A 22,013-nucleotide genomic window follows, 5' to 3' on the forward strand; every position below is an offset into this window, starting at 1 on the left:
AGTATATACAACTATAGGCATAATAATGAAATGAATGGTCATTATTTATCAAGTCATCAACCAACTTCTAAATAGAAACTGTTAACACTTAGAAGTTATCTGTGTGTTCCTTTATCCATCCCATCCCTGTACCATATAACTGCCACCATAAACATTACTCTGATTTTTTGTCACTTTGATTTTTTTATTATCACTTTGATTTTTTTCTTATAGTTTCATCATCTGTCCATTATGTAATTTTGCTTTGCTTTGCGTTTTATAAAAATATAGCCCAAGTTTTCTTTTACTAGTTTGTTTTTCTCAACAGGATGGTTCTAAGATTGATTATTATCCTTGTGTGTTTCTCTTCATGCAGATCATTTGACATTCTTTTAGGTGAGAATTTCATAATTTACTCATTCTCCTGTCAGTGGGCATTTGAGTTGTTTCTAGGGTTTTGTCTTTATGAACAATGTTGCTATGAGCATTCTTAAGCATGTTCCCTAGTTCACACATACAAGTCTTTCCAGGTTGTAGGCCTAGAGGTGGAATTGCTCCTTCTTAAAGATACCTGGATATACAACTTAGTAAGACAGTGTAAAGTTATCTTCCAGAGTGGTGTACAAAAATCCCCACTTATCTGCATCCCTGTCATTGCTTAGTGTGGTCAAGCCAGGACCCAGCAAAGCTATACCCAGATTCCTGAAATTATGAGATACTGTCTGTTGTTTTAAACCACTAAGTGACTGGTAATTTATAAGAGAGAAGTAGGTAACAAGTAAAGACACCTTAACTTTTGTCCCTCCAGAAATAGTAAAGTTGTATCTCAGTGTGGTCTATGCTTCATTTCCCTACTTATAAAATAAGGTTGGACACTTTCTTGCAAGTTTATTCATGTGTGTTTCCTTGTCTGGGGAAATGTCTGTGCTCATGCATTATTTGCCTATTGAGTTGTCTATTCCTTATTGATTTGCCATTCTTTATATATTCTGTGTAGGTAAAGACAGCAAATTTTGTGCCTCACTTTTTCAAAATGATTTCTTTGCAAAGCAGACATTCTTAATTTTAATGTAGTAAGACTTATCCATAATCTCCTTTATGCTTAAAGCTTTTTGCATCTTATTTAAGTACTCTGACCAATTATTTAAAAAAGACTTCCTTTAGCAGAAATCATCAAAGACTTTATTAATTTCTTCCAAAGCCCCTCCCCTAATCCTTGGATACTAAAGACATTTTTGAGGTGCCTGCACTCATAGCTGTTCAATTTTCCCTTTTCTACCAAAAAAGACTGATTTGACATTGTCTGATTATGATTCCAACATTCTTCTAATATCACTTGCATCGACTTTATGATATCTGGGATCTTTTGCAATGTTTACAATTGTTTGCATTACATTTGCTCTTGTTGCTGGGTACTAATAACATTGGACACTCCTACTGAAAAACGAGATCAATGATGTTAAAAAGGGCAGGAGCTGGCCACATGATGTGGGATGGGTGCCTGAGTAGGCAGGAGTTATGTAAATGGCTGTACATTAGTGAATATTTTTATGTTATGATGACATCATTTTCCTGTACAATCTCACAACTGTACAAAGAACACTGAAAGGCTTGACAGCAGCAGGAGCAGCAGCCCTCATTTATAGGAAGACATTATAGATGTGCTCACAACATGGGATATTTCAACAGCTCATCACAGAATATGCACTACTATAAAAGTTACTTACATTTTAATATGTATACCTTTAAGTATAGGTGTATGTATATGTATACCTATAAGATACCCTAATATGTATACCTATAAGATATACACACTACATTATAAAATATATATCAAATAGAACATTTCAAAGATTAGGATAAAAATGCATGTATATATAGAAATTCTAATATTTTCTTCAAGCACTCAATGGATCATCTTCAAGAGCACTCCACTTTAGAGATCATAGAAATTAGGACCTGAATCAGAATAGTGGCTGGGGATGGAAATTATATGTAGAGGGATAAACAGATGCAAGAGTATGTATGATGGAATTGAGCGACAGATATGGTAGGAGGGTAGAAGTCAGACATGACTCCAGCATTTTAAACATTCTGGTGCCTGGAAAAACTGCCACACTGAGTCTGGCTTGAGAAAGAAGATGGTAACTTCAATTTTAAAGAGTCACCAGGACATGCTTTTGACAAACAAGTATAAAGACATAGGAAACCAGAATGCAAGAAAGACTAAATAAGCCATCGTGACTGTATCTAATAAAGGCACAAATTGAAACCTTAACAAAGAATGAGATCCTTGATAGAGAAAGTGGCAAAAGTAATGTTCAGGATATGCCTTGGATAATAGCTAACAGGGAATTAAAAGAAAAAAGTAAAAGAACTAAGAAAGAAGTGGATCAACAAGGAAGGAAAACCTGCAAATATCTGAGCCCTGCGAGATAAGGGATGAGGAAAGCACTGAGCATGTTGGGTAGCATCAAAAGTGACTGAAGTCAAAAAGGACAAGGGTTGAAATCAGTCCATGGGATTGTTTACTCCTCTCATTTAAACTTATAATCACTGGGCCATTCATTCACCCAACCATTCACCCAGCCACACACTGAGCATGTGCTGATGGGTGCACCAGGCACTGAGCTACATATACTCTTGCACTGTCATCACAGTTGTGGTTGTTCCCATTGGCACCAGCTACCATTTATTATGCAACTACTATAGGCCAGTCACTTTTCATTGATTATGTCTATACCTTATAACAATTCTATAAGGATTATTAGATGAGGAAATTGGCTATGTAACTTGACCAAGTAACTTGACCTAGGTCCCGAAAGCTGGAGCTATGAAACAAAAGATTCAAAAGACCATGCTCCTTTTTGTAGACTATGTGGTTCTCCAGGGGATTAGAGTCTAATGAGACAGAGAGACAAGTTACTCAACAGCATGTTGTACTATGAATAATTCTAGATGGGCACAGATGATGCCACAAGAATCAGAGAAAGGACAACCCTGAAATGAAAGTTCCCTGAGGCTCCATATTATAATGGTCCTTTAGCTTTCTAAGGGTTGGATGTGTTCATCCACACAGGTCACCTAGCTGGTCCATATAGCTCTTTCCCCTGAACCTCTCTCTCCAGGACTGTAGCTTCTTGGCCATTTGTTCAGGAGAAGGTAAACTAAACTGCATGAATGTTAGGGTTCTAGAGAGAGATGGCCTAGAGCCCCAACTTCAATTGAACACAAATTCCTTGGTTTTAAAAGGAGTTCCTGCCTCAACCCTGTCTAAATTGTCTAACTTAGTGGTGACCACCTATACCTTTCTCCTTAAAGCCTAGGGTCAAGAGTCAGGCCAGAGAGTGAACTCCCAGCTTCCTCTTACCAAAGGGCTACTGAGGTAGGAAACACAAAGAAAATTCCAGAATCATGAATCATTAAGTAGGTCTATAATATGAATAAGCCCTTGGAAATGAATAGAAGGCATAATGATTTCAATTATTCATAAAATAGCCATTGTAACAATGGCTAACATTTATTGAATATATGTCACCAAGCTCAGAAAACCACGTTGTAGACAATATCCATGAAATTCTCATCTAATTATAATCCATATAACCCCATCTCACAGATGAGGAGACAGTCATTGAGGCTGAGTCATTTTGCCAAGACCACATACCTATGAATTCTGCCCTAGGCCAGACCAGCACACTCTTGACTTCTTCCAACCCTCTGCCAACAGCCTGCCTCTACCACTCAGCCACCAGCCAAACCAGGGGGATGAGCAATCCAGTGAGAACCCAGAAAGAACAGAGTAGCCTGGTATTTGTACCAGCTGTATGCAATGACCAGCTGCATACAGAAAGGACCTGAAACCCCAAGCTACTAAAACATGCACTGGAGTTGATGGCAGGCAGCTCAGAGAAATCTCACTACCTCGGAAAATTCTCTGGAATAATATATAATTTTGAATAAGCCAAATTAAATTTTAAAACAAGAAATTTTCTGATGGAATTACACACTCAAGTTGAAATAACTCCAAGTAATTGGGATTTTGTGATTAAGTCCTAAAAAGGTCCCAGGCATCACAGCACAGGCTCAGAGCAGAAAGGGCTCAGCCTTGCTCTGCTCCTCTTCCTGCTCCCTATGTGCCCATCACACTAAGTCACTGTCCTGCCCTGGTCCACTCTGACCTTCTAAGCCTCCTTGCCCTTGCAAAATACACGTCCCTCACTCCCACCTCCACCCTTAAGGCCATTCATCCTCAAGACCCCACTCAAAATAACTTCTCTTGGAAAGTCCAGTTTCTTCAGTTATTCATTTATTTATTTATTTTGGACAGCACTGAGCTAGAGCAACAATGTGGTTTTAGATGTAAAATTGAAGAGAAAAACATGTCCAGTTTTCACATTTGCTTAATCTGAATGCAAACCAACCACCTCTTTATATAAATAATGGCATAAAACTAAATGAAAAAGTATGAGGTCATTATGCTGCCCAGCCGACAACTTGGAAAATTGGACCTTACGCAAATGGTTCCATAAAGCACTTAATAAAATTTTAGAGAAGTGGAAAATTTTGTATTAAGTTCTGTAGTACAAAATAGACTCATTTCCAAAAGAAGACCAGAAGGTGAGAAGGTAACACGAAAACCACCACCACCAAGAAGCACCATTTGTCACCTGTCTTCTGATGCTTCCATTGCCCCATGGACAGTCCCTGTGTCCACTCATGTTGTGTCAGTGGTCCTGGGTCACTCTATTCAGTATGGTCTGCTCTGGACTGAAGAGTGATGATTCTATTGTATCTCTATCAGTAGTAAGACCCATGTGATCCAGTTACCCCCTTCTGAACAGCCAGGGGGTCTTCAGAGACTCTGCCCTTCATTACAAAACACTGGTGCTACATCAACTCTCTCTCGCTTCCTGCCCATATCAAATGAGGAGCTGGTGGTCTTTCTCCTGATATGTGCATATGAATAAAAATGTGCAGACATACACCTGTGCATCTAAAACCCCACATGCTATACCTACCCACACAAACCGACGTGACTACCTGGAATCTCCCCCTCTGCTATGTTCATTTTACACCTCAGCCCAGCACCCCATATGTACTCACCCTACGTGAGAACTCATCTTCCCTGAGCTTAAAATGCCCTTTTGACCATTGTCAAATATGCCCCCTCCAAGAAACCTGTGTGTGATTTTATGTGTGTGCTCCACAGTGCTTTTCAACACCAACACAAGCTCAGATGCATTCAGTCCTAAGGAGACTCTATGTATAGCTCTGTCCTCGGCAGTTTATTTTTTTAAGATTTATTTATTTATGTATACAAGAGCTGGGGTATAGGACAGAGGTGTGGGGGACAAGAGGATTCACCAGAGACAGAGTAGGGAGCAGAACAGGCAGATTGATTGAAATACACTGCTGAGGGGAGCAGCAGCGAACAAGTCAGGAGAAGTCTGCTGCACCATGTGGGTCAGCTCCCTGGCTGGGGATCGAACTTGTGCTTCAATGGCTGTGGCTATCTTCATAGATTGCGTCTTAACCTCTTGCACCACCAGGGAGGCCCTGTCCTCAGCTGTTTAAATGGATGACCTCATTTGATCCTCACAACACCCCTATGGCCAGATATTATTAGCTCTCCTCATTTTACAGCTGGAGTCACTGGGGCTCTGAGAGAGTTGGCTGTCTGCTTGCTCAAGGTCACAAAGGTAGTCACTGGCCTCACCAGGACTCAAAACGAGGTCTGAGCTCTCAACCGTGAGGCCATCCTTCTTCAACACATATGTGCTGGCAATGGTTGGGTGAGTCATTTCAGTGCATCAAAGTCCAGCCCAATCACATCTTCTTTGTCCTTGAGGGAGACTCTTCTTACTCATCTCTCCTGTTCTTACCTCCTGGCACTTACTGCTGTTTTCAACATACATAACCATATTATATACTGTCCCAGCCAGGGCCTCTATGGCATGTTCGTCAGTATCCAGCAAAATGTGATTATTCAAAACTGCATATTGTTCACTAAGTGGAATCATAAGATAATGGTCTGGATTTTCACACATTGTTCATAGAGACCAGTCTCATTTCCTCCCAAATATACCTCAGGAATCTTCTCAAATGGAATATAAATTTCTTGCAGGTAAGAACCATGCCTCGTATTCCTCTGTGTCTCACCAATGTCTGCAGATATTCTAGATTCCCCCCAAATACCTTTTGGTTCATAAATGGTCTACCATGCAAGCTCTCTTAATAGGGGGAAGGGCAGGTCCCTGTAATATGCATAAAGAAAGGATCTAAGAAGGAATGATCTTCCATTACCAACTCAGGACACACCGCATAACGGGTCCATATTCGCATCAGGAAAAAAGTTTCCATGATCAGAAGCCAAAAGCAAACCAGGTTTGATGGCAGCAATGTAATGCTTAATATGGTACCTATTTGGCATCTGTTCCAGAGGAGACTGTCAGGAACTCAGAAAGGTCTCCCAGGCATCTAGGCAGCTCTCAGTCTGTCTCCTACACATTAAATACACTCAGGGTAGAGAATATACATTTTTAAATGCATGAAACATGAGGCAGACTTGACACCCATATATCAGGGCTGCTTTAAGGATAATAAAATCAGTGCTGCCATTATAAGGAGAGGGAACTTGATGACCCACTGGAGATTTCTTCCAATCTAAACGATTCTATAAATTCCCCTAAAATCTTAAAAAAAAAAGTAGATTAAGGATTCATGTAGGTGTTTGGACTATAAATACATATTAATTTCTGCTCCAGCTGCAATTTTTCTATCCTTGTAAGAAGCACCTCCATCTCTGAGATATTTCTGGGTGAAACAACAACCATGTAGCTAAAGATAGATAGGAACCCCCCCCAGGTTCTTGTTGGCAACTATTTTCTTCTAATTTCTCCAATAAATCTGCATCTTGAAATGAACCGAATTGTATCTTGCTGCTGTCCAAAAACATTTATCACTGAAAATCTGTTTTGTTTGGGGAGTAGGATATAATTGTATACAGATTCAATAAGAACCTAAATGTTCCACTGAGAAATTCTTTATTGAAAATGTTTTGTTTGGATTCAAAGTAATCTACTTATTTCCATTTCCAGTTACTAGCCATACTAGTGCTATTTGTTTTTACTAAAAGAAAATTTCCCTGCTTAACCACTGTTCTTATTTTAAAAAATACTGAATAGTTCCTGATGTTAGAAACATATTATTCTGTTTCTCACTGAGCTGTGTGAAACTTAATTCAAACTGACCCTTATAAAAAGGAAGAAAATGAATTCTCTTTAAACATTCCCTCACCTATTAGAGCTCAGTAACCAGAAATCAAAAGAAAATAGTAAATAACATTGTTTAAAGATTATTAATTTATCAACTAATCCAGTTTTGATTCACATATCTTCTCTGATTCAGTATGAAATCAGAGGCCAAAATAGAAATGAACAAATGGATTGGGGATCATATTTCCAAAGGCAAGTGGATAAATGCATTTCCCTAAGGAAATATGCTCAGTTATGACATCACAGCTGTTTCTCCTATAAAAAGAACTATGTCCTGCAGCAAACTACCATTTCCCAAATAAAGGGAATAAAAGATTAAAGAAAAGAAAAACATGTCAACAATAAAATCCAAGGATAGAGACCAGATGCCAGGCATATTAAAATACCATATCCGACAAAAAGAATTTAAAAAAGAAATTTTGTACCACTTGAACACTTAACTGAAAATATTTCCACTCAAACTCACCAAAGGAAGGGGACTGTGGCATACTGTTGCAATAATTATTGCATCTATCATGATCTTGGACCAGTCAGTCCTCTTCCAAATTTAGTCCAGACTTGGTTGGATGACTTGCTTTGGTCAATGAGACAACAGCAAGTATGACACAAGTGGAGGCTTTCAAAGGACTTGCACATTGGGGCTTGCCCTTTCCTGAGACTGTCATCCTGAGACTAAATCTCAGATAGTCTAGAGGAGATACACTGTTCCATCATTCTTATGACCCCAGCACCAACCCCTGTACATGTGAAGGCTGTATCTACATCAACCAGCTCCTCATAACTCAACTTTCTTCATAAACATGAGTGAATCCAGACAAGGCAAGCAGATAACTGGCCAGCTGAGTCCAATCCAAATTGCCAATGGATAGAATCATGATCTAATACATGATTATCATTTTGAGTCACAGAGCTTCAGAGTGGTTTGTTATACAGCAAAAGCCAACTGATAGAAGGTCATCACAGAAACTATTTCATTAGGACAGCATTAATAATGGGTCCAGCACCATAGAGTGAAAGTGATGAGGCTGCCCAAAGGCTGGTTGGTGTGCTGCCTGAAAGTGAGTTTACATTGGTCATACTAAGACATTCATAAGCTACTATTTTGAAGATGCTTTTCAAATCTGCCTCCAAGGAGCAATACCATGATAATAGCCACTAACATTTATTAAGTGCCAGCATTGGGCTCTGGGCTTGATAAAGATGATCTAGTCTTATCTGAACAAAGCCTCATGTGAAAGTATTATTATCTGTAACAAATAAAAAACTGATTAGATAAGTTCAATAACTTGCTTGGGGTCACACAGGATTAGAGTGAGCTGGAGCTCTTAATCTCCGTAGTTTTCTACCTGATTCCACCCACACAATGCCCCACCTAAAGAAAGGCTTCTTTAGTCCACTGGGCTGGGGAACTGTCTACAGCAAGAGACCTACTCTCTCTCCCTTGAATCTCTGATGATCAGGCAGAGCAGACCCAAAGAGGCTTACCCACTTAGTCAGAGACACAAAAGAAGTGGGATGGACTGTGGACATGGCGGACCTTTCCCAGCTGCTGACCTCTGACACAGAGACCAAGGAAGCAAGAGGGCTTCAGCATATGGGCAGGGGCTGGAAACACAGAATGCCCTTGGCCCATTGGTGATACGAGACCCAAGTCTCAGAATGTGACCACTAAGATAAGCAACACCCCCCTTTTCCAGTAATAGGGGAGACAGGGGTGGGGAAGGAAAAAGACTCTTGGAAGGAACTGGAAAAATATGTGAAGAGTGGGCTGACGTTCCTTTCTTGTGGAGGGTGTAGAGGATGCGCCTGCAAGGAGAGGGGAGGGGGTTTATGTCTTTTATCTACTATAGACTTAATATTTGTCAATTCTTTGTGAGTGAAACCTCTGGAATCGGGCCAGCTATTTCCTGGATTTCTGACAATGTGAAATGCCTCAGCCTAACTCTCAATATTGAGATGAGTCTAGGAGGGAGAAGAAAGTCAGTCAAGATAGCCCCTTTCGAAAACTACTTGTTGAAAACACGCAACATGAACAAAGCCCTTCCTAACCAAGTCAAAGACCTAGCCCACCAGTGAGCTGGGCATCTCCTTAGGCTGGCTGAAATTACAAGGGTTTAAGTGCTTACAGCTTAAGGTATAAACTGATTTTTAACCTCTATCTGCCTAATTGAGCCTACCAGAGCCAATCTCTTTTTAAGAAACTCTGAACGCTCGTAGGATCTGAGCGCTCCGGGAAGTTATTCCTGGCACATTTATAGGAACTGCAGGCCCAAGAGAAGGTGTGCGGTAATTGAGCACATTAAGTATACCTAGGCAAGTGTGAAGGGACACAGGCTGAGAAACTTAGTCACCTTAAATGAGGCTGAACACAATTTTAAGAAAAGCCCCAAACATCTGCATATTAAAAGCCTGCTTCCTCAAAGCAGACAGGAGAGTTGTGAGGACCCTGGACCAGCACCCCTTTTCTCAGTCCTGCCAGATGGGAGGTAACATTTTCTAAGGGCCCTTTAATCTCTCCAATTTTGAGTTCCTTCATCTGTTAAATGGGGTTGTTCTGAAGACTAAGAGATAAAGTTGATTTATATTTCCTGGACCTGAACAACCCTCTTCCCCCAAATCTTGGAGGCACCAGCATAGTGTTGCTTATGTCATCTTTATTAAATTTTAACATAAAAAAGACGAATAGATATTATCAAGTGTGTGCTGCGTGCCAGGGACTATTCTACACGTCTTACATTTATTACTATATAATCTCCCCCAACAACCCTCTGAGATAGATAAGATTATCCCCATTTAACATATGAGAGGGCTGGGTTAGCATGGCTAAGTTAAGCAGCCCAGCCAGGGCTGCAGAGTTAGCAGCAGAGCCAAGATTCTAACTCTAGTCATCAAGTTCTAGGGTCCGTGCACTCAATAAATGGGAAATCATCAGGAGCTCTCACCAATCACTGCATGAAGGAAAGGCATGCACAAGAAACAAGAGCATGCCCTTTCAAAATATAAAATCTAGGCAACATTTCACATCTCTACAAGAAAAGACACAGAAAAAAATAGTTCCCCAAATTGAAAAGTAAAATTGGCTTTTTGCTACACATTGTGCTCGTTTAATTACAAACTAATGAATATTACATTTGGGAAGAGAGAGATTCTCCGGGGCACAGATAAGCATTTGGGAACAGCTGAGAAATGATGCATGGAAGGCATTTTGATGGCAGGCGCCTCAGACATTCATGGGTGCTATGGGACCAACAGCATGTGCCCCCAAGCCTGCCCCCTTACGGTGCTCACACTGAGGCTTTTCTAGAGGAGCCAAATAGCGGAGGCAGAGTACCCCGCAGGCAGGCAGGTCGGGGGATGTCTGCTCGGCTTGCTTAGGGCCAGCATTAGCATTCTGTTTTTTGAACAACCCATTCCAATAATTGTTCCTTCCACCCTCCACCCTCCTTGGAAGAGATGGTACAGGAACCCCCCCCCACCCTCCACCCCCCCACCCCCGCCTCCAGGAAGTCCCAGGAAGAACTGGCAGAGGAGAAGCAGCCCACAAGGAGAACTCTGGGTAAGAGGCCTCCTCAACCATTCCCACCACTTGAAATAGCCTGGTGAGAGCAGCAAGGGCCTAAGAAGGTATGGCCCCCCTCAGCTCCTCGCTCTGCCCCTTCACTTTCAAACAGAACAACCACCTGCAGGTGCTTCTCGTAGACCACGTCAGCTTACACTGTGCCTTTCAGTCCCCGGGTCCCTCTGGGGAAGGGGCATCTCCCACAACTGCAGCTCAGCTTTGGAATGATGATCACTGAGCTAGCCGCTAACACAGCGGGCCAAAGTTATGTTTAGCGTAGGTTACACCACCAGCAACTGGGACGCGACATTAGAATTTGGTCTGCCATATCTTAAAGGAGTTCTTAATAATTAAACAACTACTTTGGAATTTCGGGAGGGGAAGGGAAAGAAATCATGGAAATGAAGTGGTCAGTGGCTGAATTGGGAGGCACCATAAAATAATGGCAAGTGGTATGTTCTGGAGTCAATGATTAGGGTTTCTACGAGGAATTGGCAGATTTCTTCTGTAACTATTGAATATTATTGAGGAACCACAATTGTGACTATTGTAGAGTTTGTGGGCCAGAGAGTCTCTGTCACAACTGTTCAACTCTGCTGTGTCACCCAAAAGGAGCCACAGACAGGATGTGAGTAGATGTGTGTGGCTATGTGCCAAAATGACTTCTGGACACAACATTTTAATTTCATGTCATTTTTACATGTCACTAGATATTACTATTCTTTTGATTTTTCCCCTAACCACTTAAATACATAAATGCCCCTCTCAGTGTGGGTCATATAAAAGCAGGGGTGGGCCACAGCTTACCAAATCTGGCTTATACTTGTAGCCCTGGCATGGCTTTATCAGGGCAGCTGGACATGGGCTCAGCATGCAATAAACTTGAGCTGTTACTGCCATTTCCTTCCACTCTTCAAAACTCTGCAGTTCCTGCCAAATCCATGCAGGCTACCATCAAACAGGATCAAGGATTTTCATATCTCTATTAACAAAAGAACATCCTAGTCTCGTGCTACTAATATCAGTAGCCTCGAGAGTTTGCATGGCTCTGAAACCTGCCTCAGACTCTAGAAACACTCATTTGTCAGCTTCCTCCTAGATCTGTCTCTTGCTGAGGTCCCGGGATTTTGCACACTTTTGTTCTGGTGACCTTTTGTGAGGTCATCATGTTCCAAATCACAAATAATGCTATTTTTTTTTAAGCACTGGCCAATTCTCATGACTGGCATTCTGCTAAGTGCTGTACATAATTATTTTCCTTATTGTAGCAAACACCAAAAGATATTAATAAAAGGGTGAGCTCCAGGCTTCAGAGAGAGAAACCAAAGAAAAAGAGAGTTAAGTAACTAGCTGTGGGCTTCTGTCCTTCCAACCTGGGCCTGCGGCACTATGTCTCTTGCTTTGGGACAAAGAAAAGGGCTGGCCATCTTCTAGGGCTCCAGTGCTTCTCTGACTGAGCCAACATCCAAAGTCCCTTGGGATCTTGTTAAGATGTAGATTCTAATTCTAGGCTTGAGAGAACCCAAGATTTTGCACTTCTGTAAAGCTTCCAGGTGGTGCCAATGTTGCTGGTCATGCACCAGGCCTTGAGCAGCCAGACTCTAGAGGCAGAGCAAAATGTGACTCTCCCTCATTGATGACCAAGAGGGTCTGCACATGATGACTCAGTGACCTCTGGGGCTCCCTGGTGAAGACCCTCTGGAGCCAGACTCATAACTCTACCGGGTGTCAGACAGGTGGCCTGGGGGACAAGTCTGTCAACCTTCCTGTGCCTATGTCTCCTGACTGTTCAGGAGAGCAGGGACCGCTCTTATCTCATGGTGCTGTGATGATGACTAATGACTAAAGGAGTTACTATACATATGAAGCATTTAGAGCAATGTCTAACACACTGTAAACATTCAAAGAGTGTAAGATAATTAGAAAATCAAGAGAAATGAAAATACTTACCAAAGAGTGATCTAAGAATGTGCTAAGGTTTGCTCCCCCTGCACAGTGAATAACTTACTCAGATCCATTCAGACTTGCTATCATTCAAGTCATTCTAGAAGTAAGTAAACCGGTCTTGCACCCAGTCAGTCAGAAAATTAAATTAGAAGGTTCACCTTGAAAGGGCAGGGCCCAGATGCCAACAAAGAAGCAGAAATTTCCAGCTCAGTTCACTATTTATCTATCTAAGGGACACACCCATCCCCTAGACCTCTAGGCTCAAGAAACATCAAGAATGCACGTGAACATTTCCTGAAGCATCACCAACCTGAAAAGCCTCCAGCAAGGTAGTTTCTTCAGTGGGGTCCTGTCAGTGCGTGACTGTCCATTAGGGGCTGGGCTACCAGGCATCACCACCCACTGAGTGGTGAGCTCGTCCAGTAGTATGTTACTTTTCTACACAGTACAGGGAATGCCTTGGGGTGTTTATCTACAAAACAAACAATCTGGGCAACACTCTGGGCTAGAAACTAGTGCCAATATTCTAGGTCAAGTGTGGTTTCTTTCCCCGAAATTGTACCACCTCCTCAGTTAACTCTTGGGACATTTCACCCCTAGCCCCAGTTACCATTCCTCACAAGAGCTCTCTCCCCTCCACCTGGGCTCTGCATACAGGTAGAGCGTGATGCCAGGCATGAGGTAAGCACTCAACAGGGGAGGGTTGTGACCAGGGCAAAATCGGGGTGCCATCTTCTAATGAGCCACGTCACAACCAGGTCCTCTGGTTACTGCCTATCAACTGGAATGGCAGTAAGTGGGTGGACTGGAGGGAGGCCAGTGAGAAGTTGGTCGGGAAATGGTCCCTTCCTTTTCTAAAGCTGGGTTGGCAGTCTGTAATTTGGGTGAGGAGCTAGGGGAGTCAGGGACTGGGAGAGAGGGGACTGACAGGTTGATGGTCTTCAGGATCCGACCTATGGCAAACACTTTTAGAGCCCTGAGCTTCATCCTCTCAGACCATCTCAAATTTCAGCTGCAGCTGAGGCGCCTGGCACCCTGGGAAGGCATCAGTTCCCAGAACACTGCTGCTTCCACTTCAAGTGCCCCTGGAGTCAGTCTCTGCCTCTGGCCAGGGCTTCCTCAGATGTGGGAGGGGAAACTAAGGCAGTGCCCTCGGTCTATTTTTAGAAGCAGTACAATGTCCCCAGGGGCAACTTTGAGTCAGTGGGGAATGGGAGTCAGCCTCCCTTCCTTAGGACAGCTCCCATGGCTTCAGGGTGGGTCCTCTGAGGAACACCAGCAGCATTGCGACTCAGCTGTCCACTGCGGTGACCAGCTCTCTCCCTCCCTATACAGCCTTTCCTCTTTCTCTGGCTCGTGCTCCTGCTCCTTCACTCCAGCTTCCTGAGACCACCTCCCAAGTCGCTGGAACCCACGCCTTCTACTCAGCCAGGGCAGATCCCCGACCTCTCCAAAGTCTTGCTCAGAGTCCCAGAGGGCCCAGCACAGAGCCACAGCCCTGTGACACTGCGCTGTGGCTGCAGAACAGGAGGTCTGTAGGGCCAGGGACAGGTCCACTCCATTCGTCCTGGAGCCCCGGGCACCGGCACGCAAGCAGCGCTCTGGAACTGCTGGTTGAGGAGATGCCAGCAACACTTCCGCTGCCCACGCACTGGAGGGTCAGGAGACAGCCCTGGGTCTTTGTAGCAATGCAGGGAAGTCTTTTCTGTTTTAGTAAATCTTGTGACATAAAATTAAGAGTCATTAGCAGCAGGGGGCAAGACTTCTTAGGGAGGCTCATCTCCCATTATGCCTACCCACCGCTGCCTAGCAAAGTGCAGCCAGGCTTCCCTGCCTCTCAGCTCACCTTCTGGAGGAAGCAGCCTCCATCACTTCCGACTGTCACTGCCCACCACCTGCAGCCTCCTCCCCTCTTCCTACCTCCTCTTTCCTTTTGATTCTTGTGCTCTGTACTTACATCAAGGAGTTGTAAGAAAGCACCAGATCAAAGAAATCAAAACAAGTAGAAGTGATTGTGCTGCTGCTGTTCCTTTAAATCTCTTTTCCCTTAGGTCTTGAAGCCAGAGATTGCAAATTTGCCTCCCCTGGATCAAGGGTGGTTAGCAGACATGGTTCTGGTGACCCGTGCCATGTTCTTTAAGTTACCAATATTTAAAACTCAGTATAATGAACATAAAAATCCATATTTCCAGCCATTATTGAAAAATTAAAGATTGGATGACATGCGCCTACCATCAGCTACGTGGGGTTAGCTGCCTCCTAGAGCCAGGACCCCCAGCTCCCTGTGTGCTGTAGGCCACGGCTCCCTTTGCCTCTAGCTCTGCAGTTCTGCCAGTTGCTCTTCAATACCAAGATCTGAAGAGTCCTGCCCCTTCCTCTCTGTGCCTGGCCCTGAGGGCGGGTGTATATGAGCTTGCTACCCCTTATTAAAGCATTTGGAAAAAATAGTCCCAGATGCTGTGAATGTTCCTTATGTTTTTAAGTGCCTCTGGCAAGTTAGAGCTTCCTACTCTAATGAGATCATACCTTATGTCATTATTTGGAACCTCATCTTGATGATGATGGTGGTGGTGATGATAACGGTGGTGGTGGTATAATGATACCTTGGTAATGGATGGCAGTTACTCATGACAAATATGCCTGTCTAATGCTACAGAGGCTTGGAGGAGGAGGAGGGAGAAGAGAAGGTGGAGGTCCTTTAACGCTGAGGGATTCAGTAGATATAAGGAACAAATGAAGCAAAAGCAGAAATGAGAGGCCACCAAGAGGTACATCTCAGGTAAGCTTTCATTGTCCTTGCTTCCTTAAAGGGGAAAGTAACCTGGTGGGCAAAAGAAACAAAATTTTCCCCAGCCACATCTGAGATTCCAATTCTGCCAAGAATACAGATTTCATCATCTTAGCACTGAAGCTGAAAAGCCAAGATCAAGAGCCATTTTCACACTAACGCTGAGCAAGAGGAGAACTCTGAGCACACCACATGAATCAGCCTGCCTTGGCGCGCAAAAGAACACCGCCAGCTAGCATCAAGCTTACAGATCCACAAAGCCACCGTAAATTCCAGACTCCTTCAAATTTAGAAGTTAATAACAAAAATGCAAAGGCAACAGGAAAACGAATTCCCATGACCTCTCAAAGGTTCTGTCTTAAAGACAGAACTTGTGATGGTGAGACATCTCACTTACTGAAGGACCACCGCCCTCCCAACATTTAATCCAGTTACTAGTGAACACAAAAGACCATCATCTTCAACGTGCAATAGAAAATGACTCATGATCATTTATGAGTAAGAACAAATAAAAACAGTTTCAGACAAACAAAGGAAAATGTTAGTCACTGAAGCATTTATCACTGAAAAAGACGAAAGGGTGCACTTTAAGAAGGAGACAGTACCTAGAAGTCGGGAAGTGGAGACATGAAGAAACAGAAAACAAAAGAATTGGTAAACAGTTTGGTAAGTCTTACTAATTAATTCACTGGCTATAAAATAATGATAATGAAAACCAATGCTGAGAGGAATATAGGAGGTTATTGCAATAAAAGCATTCCAAGTCCTGATGTAAGCTATAAGAAAGATGAAGATAATCATCAATTTTAGACTTGATATCAACCACACAGGTTAAACTTTCAAGGGCATCCAAGAAACACAGAGCGAATTTATTAAATGGTGGTAACAATTCAGGAAAAATAAATAAACCAGAGAATAGGGGATAATGAGGAGAGAGAAGTGACTCATAAGCATAAAACAAAGGAAAAAAGAAAATCCAACAGAAAGCGGGAGTAGACTTTTTTTAAGCATTAAAAAAATCAAGGTAAGTAATACAATATAAGCAGGTAGAAATAAACCTAAAAGTATCAATAAATATAAATGGATTAAGACCATCAGTCAAAAAAACAAAGACTGGATTTTTTTTTAATTACAGGAGAAATGAAATGACACCAAAACTTTTTAAGTACAGAAAAATTATGGAAAAAGTAAAACCTCTATGTTTAGTAGGTCCAGAAATCTCCACACAGCTCTCCATAGTGGTTGGACATAGAGCTTCCATATGATCCAGCAATTCCACTCCTAGGTATTTACCCAAAGGACACAGAAACATCAATTCCAAAGAACACCTGCACCCCTATGTTTGTAGCAGCACTGTTTACAATAGCTAAGCTTTGGAAACAGCCCAAATGCCCAAAAACAGATGACTGGATCAAGAAGATGTGGTACATATATACCATGGAATATTACTCAGCATTCAAAAAAGATAAACTCATGCAATTTGCAGCAACATGGATGGCGCTGGAAGGGATCATGCTCAGTGAAATAAGCCAAAAAGAAAAAGAAAAATATCGGATGGTCTCACTCATAGCAGGAATCTAGAAAACTTAAATAAGGGACCAGGAAAATGAATAACTATAAGAAAGTGAAAATCAAAATCAACAAAAAACTATGAACCAGAGACACTTTTTGGGGGGTGGGGGACGGGAGGGGAGGGATTGGGGTCAGAACGGGGGGGTTGCAATTGTATGGGGAATATAAAAATAAAATTTATTACAAAAAAAAAATACTCAGAATACCTCCCAATTGTATTTATTAGGAAACAATAGTAGATTTATTGTATTATTCATGTAAATGATATGTAGATTTTATTTGAAAACAAATAACATAAATTTTTGTGTAATGTCTAATAAAATTATTAATGATGTGTGGGAGAAATGATAAAAAAATAAATAAATAAATATGGCATTAGATTGATTAAAAAAAAAGAAAAGAAAAGAAAAGAAAAGAAAAAGTAAAACCTGCCAGAGCTACATTAAGATCAGACAAATTTGTAAGAAAAGCACTATTAGGAGGGCCTCCCTGGTGGCGCAAGGGGTTAAGTACAGCACTGTTGCAGAGCGAGTTCGATCCCCAGCCAGCCAGGGAGCTACCCACATGGCACAGCAGACCTCTCCTGTCTCACCTGCTGCTCCCCTCAGCAGTGTATTTCAGTCAGTCTGTCTGTTCTGTTCCCCACTCTGTCTCTGGTGAATCCTCTCAACTCCTGCCTCCCGCACCTCTGGCCTCTACTCTAGTTCTTGTTGTGCATAAATAAATAAATCTTTAGGGGAAAAAAAGAAAAGCACTATTAGGGTTAAGGGGGGTTCTTGCATGATATTAAAGGAAAAATTCACCAAAAAGAAATAAAAATTGTAACCTTTTACTCACCATACGGACAAAATCTCAAATGTACTTAAGGCAAAAAATGACAGCACGACAAGGAGGAATGGCCAAATCTCCAAGCTTTTTTTCATTAGTGATTAGGCAGCCAAAGGTGTAAATGTGGACAATACAATTACCAAGATTTATCTCATTGAGATGTCTGAATCTTGAACATCTACAGAAAATAGGCATCTGTCATAAAAACTGACCACTTAAGTCACCAAACAAATCTCAACAGATTCCAAAGGATTGGCATAACACAGATCATAATGTAAAACAGTGAGAAATCAACACTAAAAAAATATTTTAAATACACGTATGCTTAGAGATTTCAAGTTGTAGTTTTAATTATCATAGGAAAAATAGTGGCTTACTTTCAAAGGAAAATAATTCTGGAAATAGAAAATTCTAAAACAAGATGAAAATAAAATGCTACACATCAAACACCTGTAGAAAGGACCTTCTTTGGGCCAGAACCACCATCTTCCCATAAGTCAACCAAATGACCAACACAAAGGGACAGAGGAAAGGCCTGGTCACAAGTGCTCTAGGCGTTTTAGAAGGCATGGAGTTGTTTCTTTGGTCACATCCCTGGGAATCCATAAGAAAGGTGATAACGTAGACATCAAGGGGATGGGCACGGTTCAAAAAGGAACACCCCACACGTTACCATGACAACACTGGAAGAGTCTATGATGTTCTCCAGCATGCAGCTGGCATTGTTGTAAACAAACACGCAAAGGGCAAGATTCTTGCCAGGAGAATGAATGATCGTATTGAGCATAGGAAGGACCTAGGAGCTGAGACAGCTTCCCGAAAGCGCGAAAGAAAATGATCAGGAGAAAAAGAAGCCAAAGAGAAAGGGACTTGGGTTCAGCTGAAGCTTGAGCCTGCTCCACCCAGAGAAGCTCACTTTGTGAGAACCCCTGAGCTGCTGGGGCCCACACCCTGAGAATTCATGGCACCATAGGTGTGGGGAAAAAAGACCTCTGGATTATTACAAAAATAAAAAGGAACTGAAAAAAAAATTAAGGCTATTTTATAGCTGTTAATGCTGACAGTAGAAAAGTCAACCAAAAATTAATGAGCTGGGTACCAATCTTAAGGCAGCAGAACAAGAACAGAGCAAAACCCAAGGATGGAAATATTCAATAGTCACTGTAGAGCAGTCCATGGAACATGAACAAAACTGACAAGGGAAAACTGGCAAAAGATAAAATCTGGTTGATTTTAAAACTAACAAAACAATGATCATCACAACAGGAAAGGCACAGTGATAAAATGGAAGAAAATATGGGCTCCAGTTTTCGTCCCCAGTCTGCCACTTACCAGTGGTATGGCCTCAGACAAGCGGGTGGTAGCTGGGGCATTAGTGTAGCCACAGCTCAAACCCTGGACTCCCGAAGCCCAGGGCCCAAGCACTAACTGGTTATCGTCACAAGCCTTGGAGTTGTGTGCTCTGACAGGATTATCTTCCACTCAAAAAGAAACTGGATTTTATTATTTCCATTTTGTAGAAAAAGAGAAACTAAGGTTGGAGGACTTAAGCAATTCCCCGTAAGTCATGAAATAACAAAGCATTGAAACTGATTCAAGACCAGATCTTTCTGACTCCAAAGTCTGTCCTCTCAACCATCACACTCATCTACAAGAGATGAGGAAACCATCACCCCCCACCCCAGCATATCGATACTCTGGAAAGCTATTTTGCCACAATCTGGTAAAACATCTTTTTGAAGATAGAATGTAAAAGAAAGGGACAAAATGTCTCTTACTCATAAACAGAAGTTTCCACCCTCACTAATGGTAATGCAGTGGTTAGGATGATGGGCTTTGGAATTAGAAATCATAAGGATGATTGCTAATATGTGTCACTTACTGTGTGCCAAGCATGTTGGTGAGCTCTTTAAGTGCTCACTGAAGTTCTTCTCATGGGTTCTATTACCATCCCATAAAACAGATTGAGAGCCTCAGCTGCAGAGAAGTTTAGTTCACACACTTACAAACTGGCAGAAGCAGGATTCCAACACACGTCCAGTCATCTAATACCAGAGCTTACATCCTTATCCACACTCAACTCCAGCTTCCTCACCCATTGTTTAAGGATGACAATGCCCAACCCCTGAACTGTACAAAGGAAATGGAACAAGTTGGGTAAAGCCTCCAGAACAACATCTAGCTTTAGGGTGATCATGATGAAGACAACTGGAAGGTCTAAAAGGATGTTACCATTCCTAATTGTTTTAGAATAATTCACCACAAAAAAATTCTCAGAAAGAAATCTTTCATTCCATTCAACACTCACCAAGTTTTCAAGAGGATGGATCATTTGTGCTCTTGTGGGAAAGCTTATTTCCATAATCAAAATCACAGAATTTCACAACATAGGAAGATATGAAAGAAAGTATTTAAAAGAATCTGACAAATAAAACTGTAAGGGTAGGATGGAGGGAGCTAGCATTACCCAATGCAGTTAAGTCTAGCCTTGAACTTAATTTTCCAGAATTCTTGAAGTATCAGTGATGGCAGCATAAAAGACCAATTAATCAGGTTGTTTGTTCTCCGTGTGTGAGTCACTGTTGCCATCTACAGTTAAAAATGGGACATGCAATGCTGCTAAATAATTCTAAAAAACACAGTCCTGGACATGATGGTGCTGAGCAAACATGCTTGCTCAGTGCACACAGAAATGAAAATGCTACCTGAAGGAGCAGCTCTTTTTCAACCACCTCTTCTGTCTTGCTGATGAGGCGCTTCTGCAGGGTGTGAATTTTCTGTATCAGCTCAAAGGTACTGGGGTCACTGGCCTGTCCAAGGAGAACAAAACAAAACAGCTAAAATATGATCCGTTTCAAAGCATTGGGAACTCTATGTAAAATCACCATTGCTTTATCAAAATCTTTTGCAAACCCAAAACAGAAAGAATAAGAACCCAAAAAAGTATAATAGAGGGGACGGTCATCAAAACAGACTGAAGCTTGGTGAATGTCTCATCTGTTGGTTCTAGTCAATGAATAAATGTAAAGTAACTATGTTTATTCCATTGGTGGGAATAATAATAATAATGATAATAATAATAATGGCTACTCTGCATCATGCCTGATTCTTTGCCACTACCCAGGTACCATGTTAAGTGCTTTTCATACATTCCCAAATTTTAGCCTCATCACAGCCATGTACAACAGTATATATCTACCCTTTTACAAATAAAGCAACTGCAGCTCAGAGAATTGTTTACCCACAAGGTAAAGGCTAAGGGTAAGGATCAGAGAGGTGTTCAAGGTCAGATATAGCTGACTCTAGAGCCTGTGGTTCTTAATCACTATGCCAGCCATCTCCTCTGGATCTATAGGAACAAGACAGGGTTCCCAAATCCACTAAGTCTTAGGAACCTCCTTTGGTAACTGCCAACAAAAAGATTCATTATAGACTATGATGGGGAAGGCTACTAGGATGTGGACTCCTGCTAATAACTGTCAGCAGAACATGTCTGTGGCATTTAGCTTTCAAATGGAGTTACCAATCCATAAAGCTTTGATGTGCCTTCAATAGCTATCTATGTACAACTCAAACAAGATCTAGAGTTATAAATTGATAATTTGTCCTCTAGACTTTGAGCCAAAGCTTCACTTTCAACTGTACTGACATTTTGAATTAATCTAGCAGCTAAATATTTTCAACTACTTCCCAGAGTGTCTATTTTCTAATTTTTTAATGGAAATTGACATGGAATTGGAAACTTTAAAGATCTGCTTGAACACACATGGAATAAACTAATGTGACAGTAAATGGATTTAAAATCTTCAGCTCCACTTCCTCAGACACATCCATATTATTGTTAGTTTAGCAAACTGCAGCACTCCTGGCATTTGAGGAAAAATAAATGGGGGTCTAACAGGGGTGGCAGGGGTACTACAGTGAATCTGACTTCGCTTATGAAAACGGCGCCGACCAATATCCATTTATTGGGATTAGGTTTGGCCCACATTCATTTGGCAAGACTAGATGTTGTTAAAATTCAAGCCTCATGTTTACATAACAATTTATAATGCATTATCCTTAA

At 41.7% G+C, this 22,013-nt stretch overlaps 1 protein-coding gene across 1 annotated transcript in view; it reads right to left on the reverse strand.

Moving 5' to 3' along the window:
- Positions 1–22,013, reverse strand: part of CFAP58 (cilia and flagella associated protein 58) — a gene marked incomplete at both ends in the record, with an annotated part of 84,425 nt that overhangs the window by 12,092 nt on the left and 50,320 nt on the right. The window contains one exon of the mRNA XM_084244557.1: positions 20,653–20,757. Within this exon, the coding sequence (XP_084100683.1) occupies positions 20,653–20,757 (105 nt within the window). The remainder of the gene's footprint in view (positions 1–20,652; positions 20,758–22,013) is intronic.

Source organism: Talpa europaea (assembly GCF_964194135.1).
Source record: "Talpa europaea genome assembly, chromosome: 10".
Classification (NCBI taxonomy): Eukaryota; Metazoa; Chordata; class Mammalia; order Eulipotyphla; family Talpidae; genus Talpa; species Talpa europaea.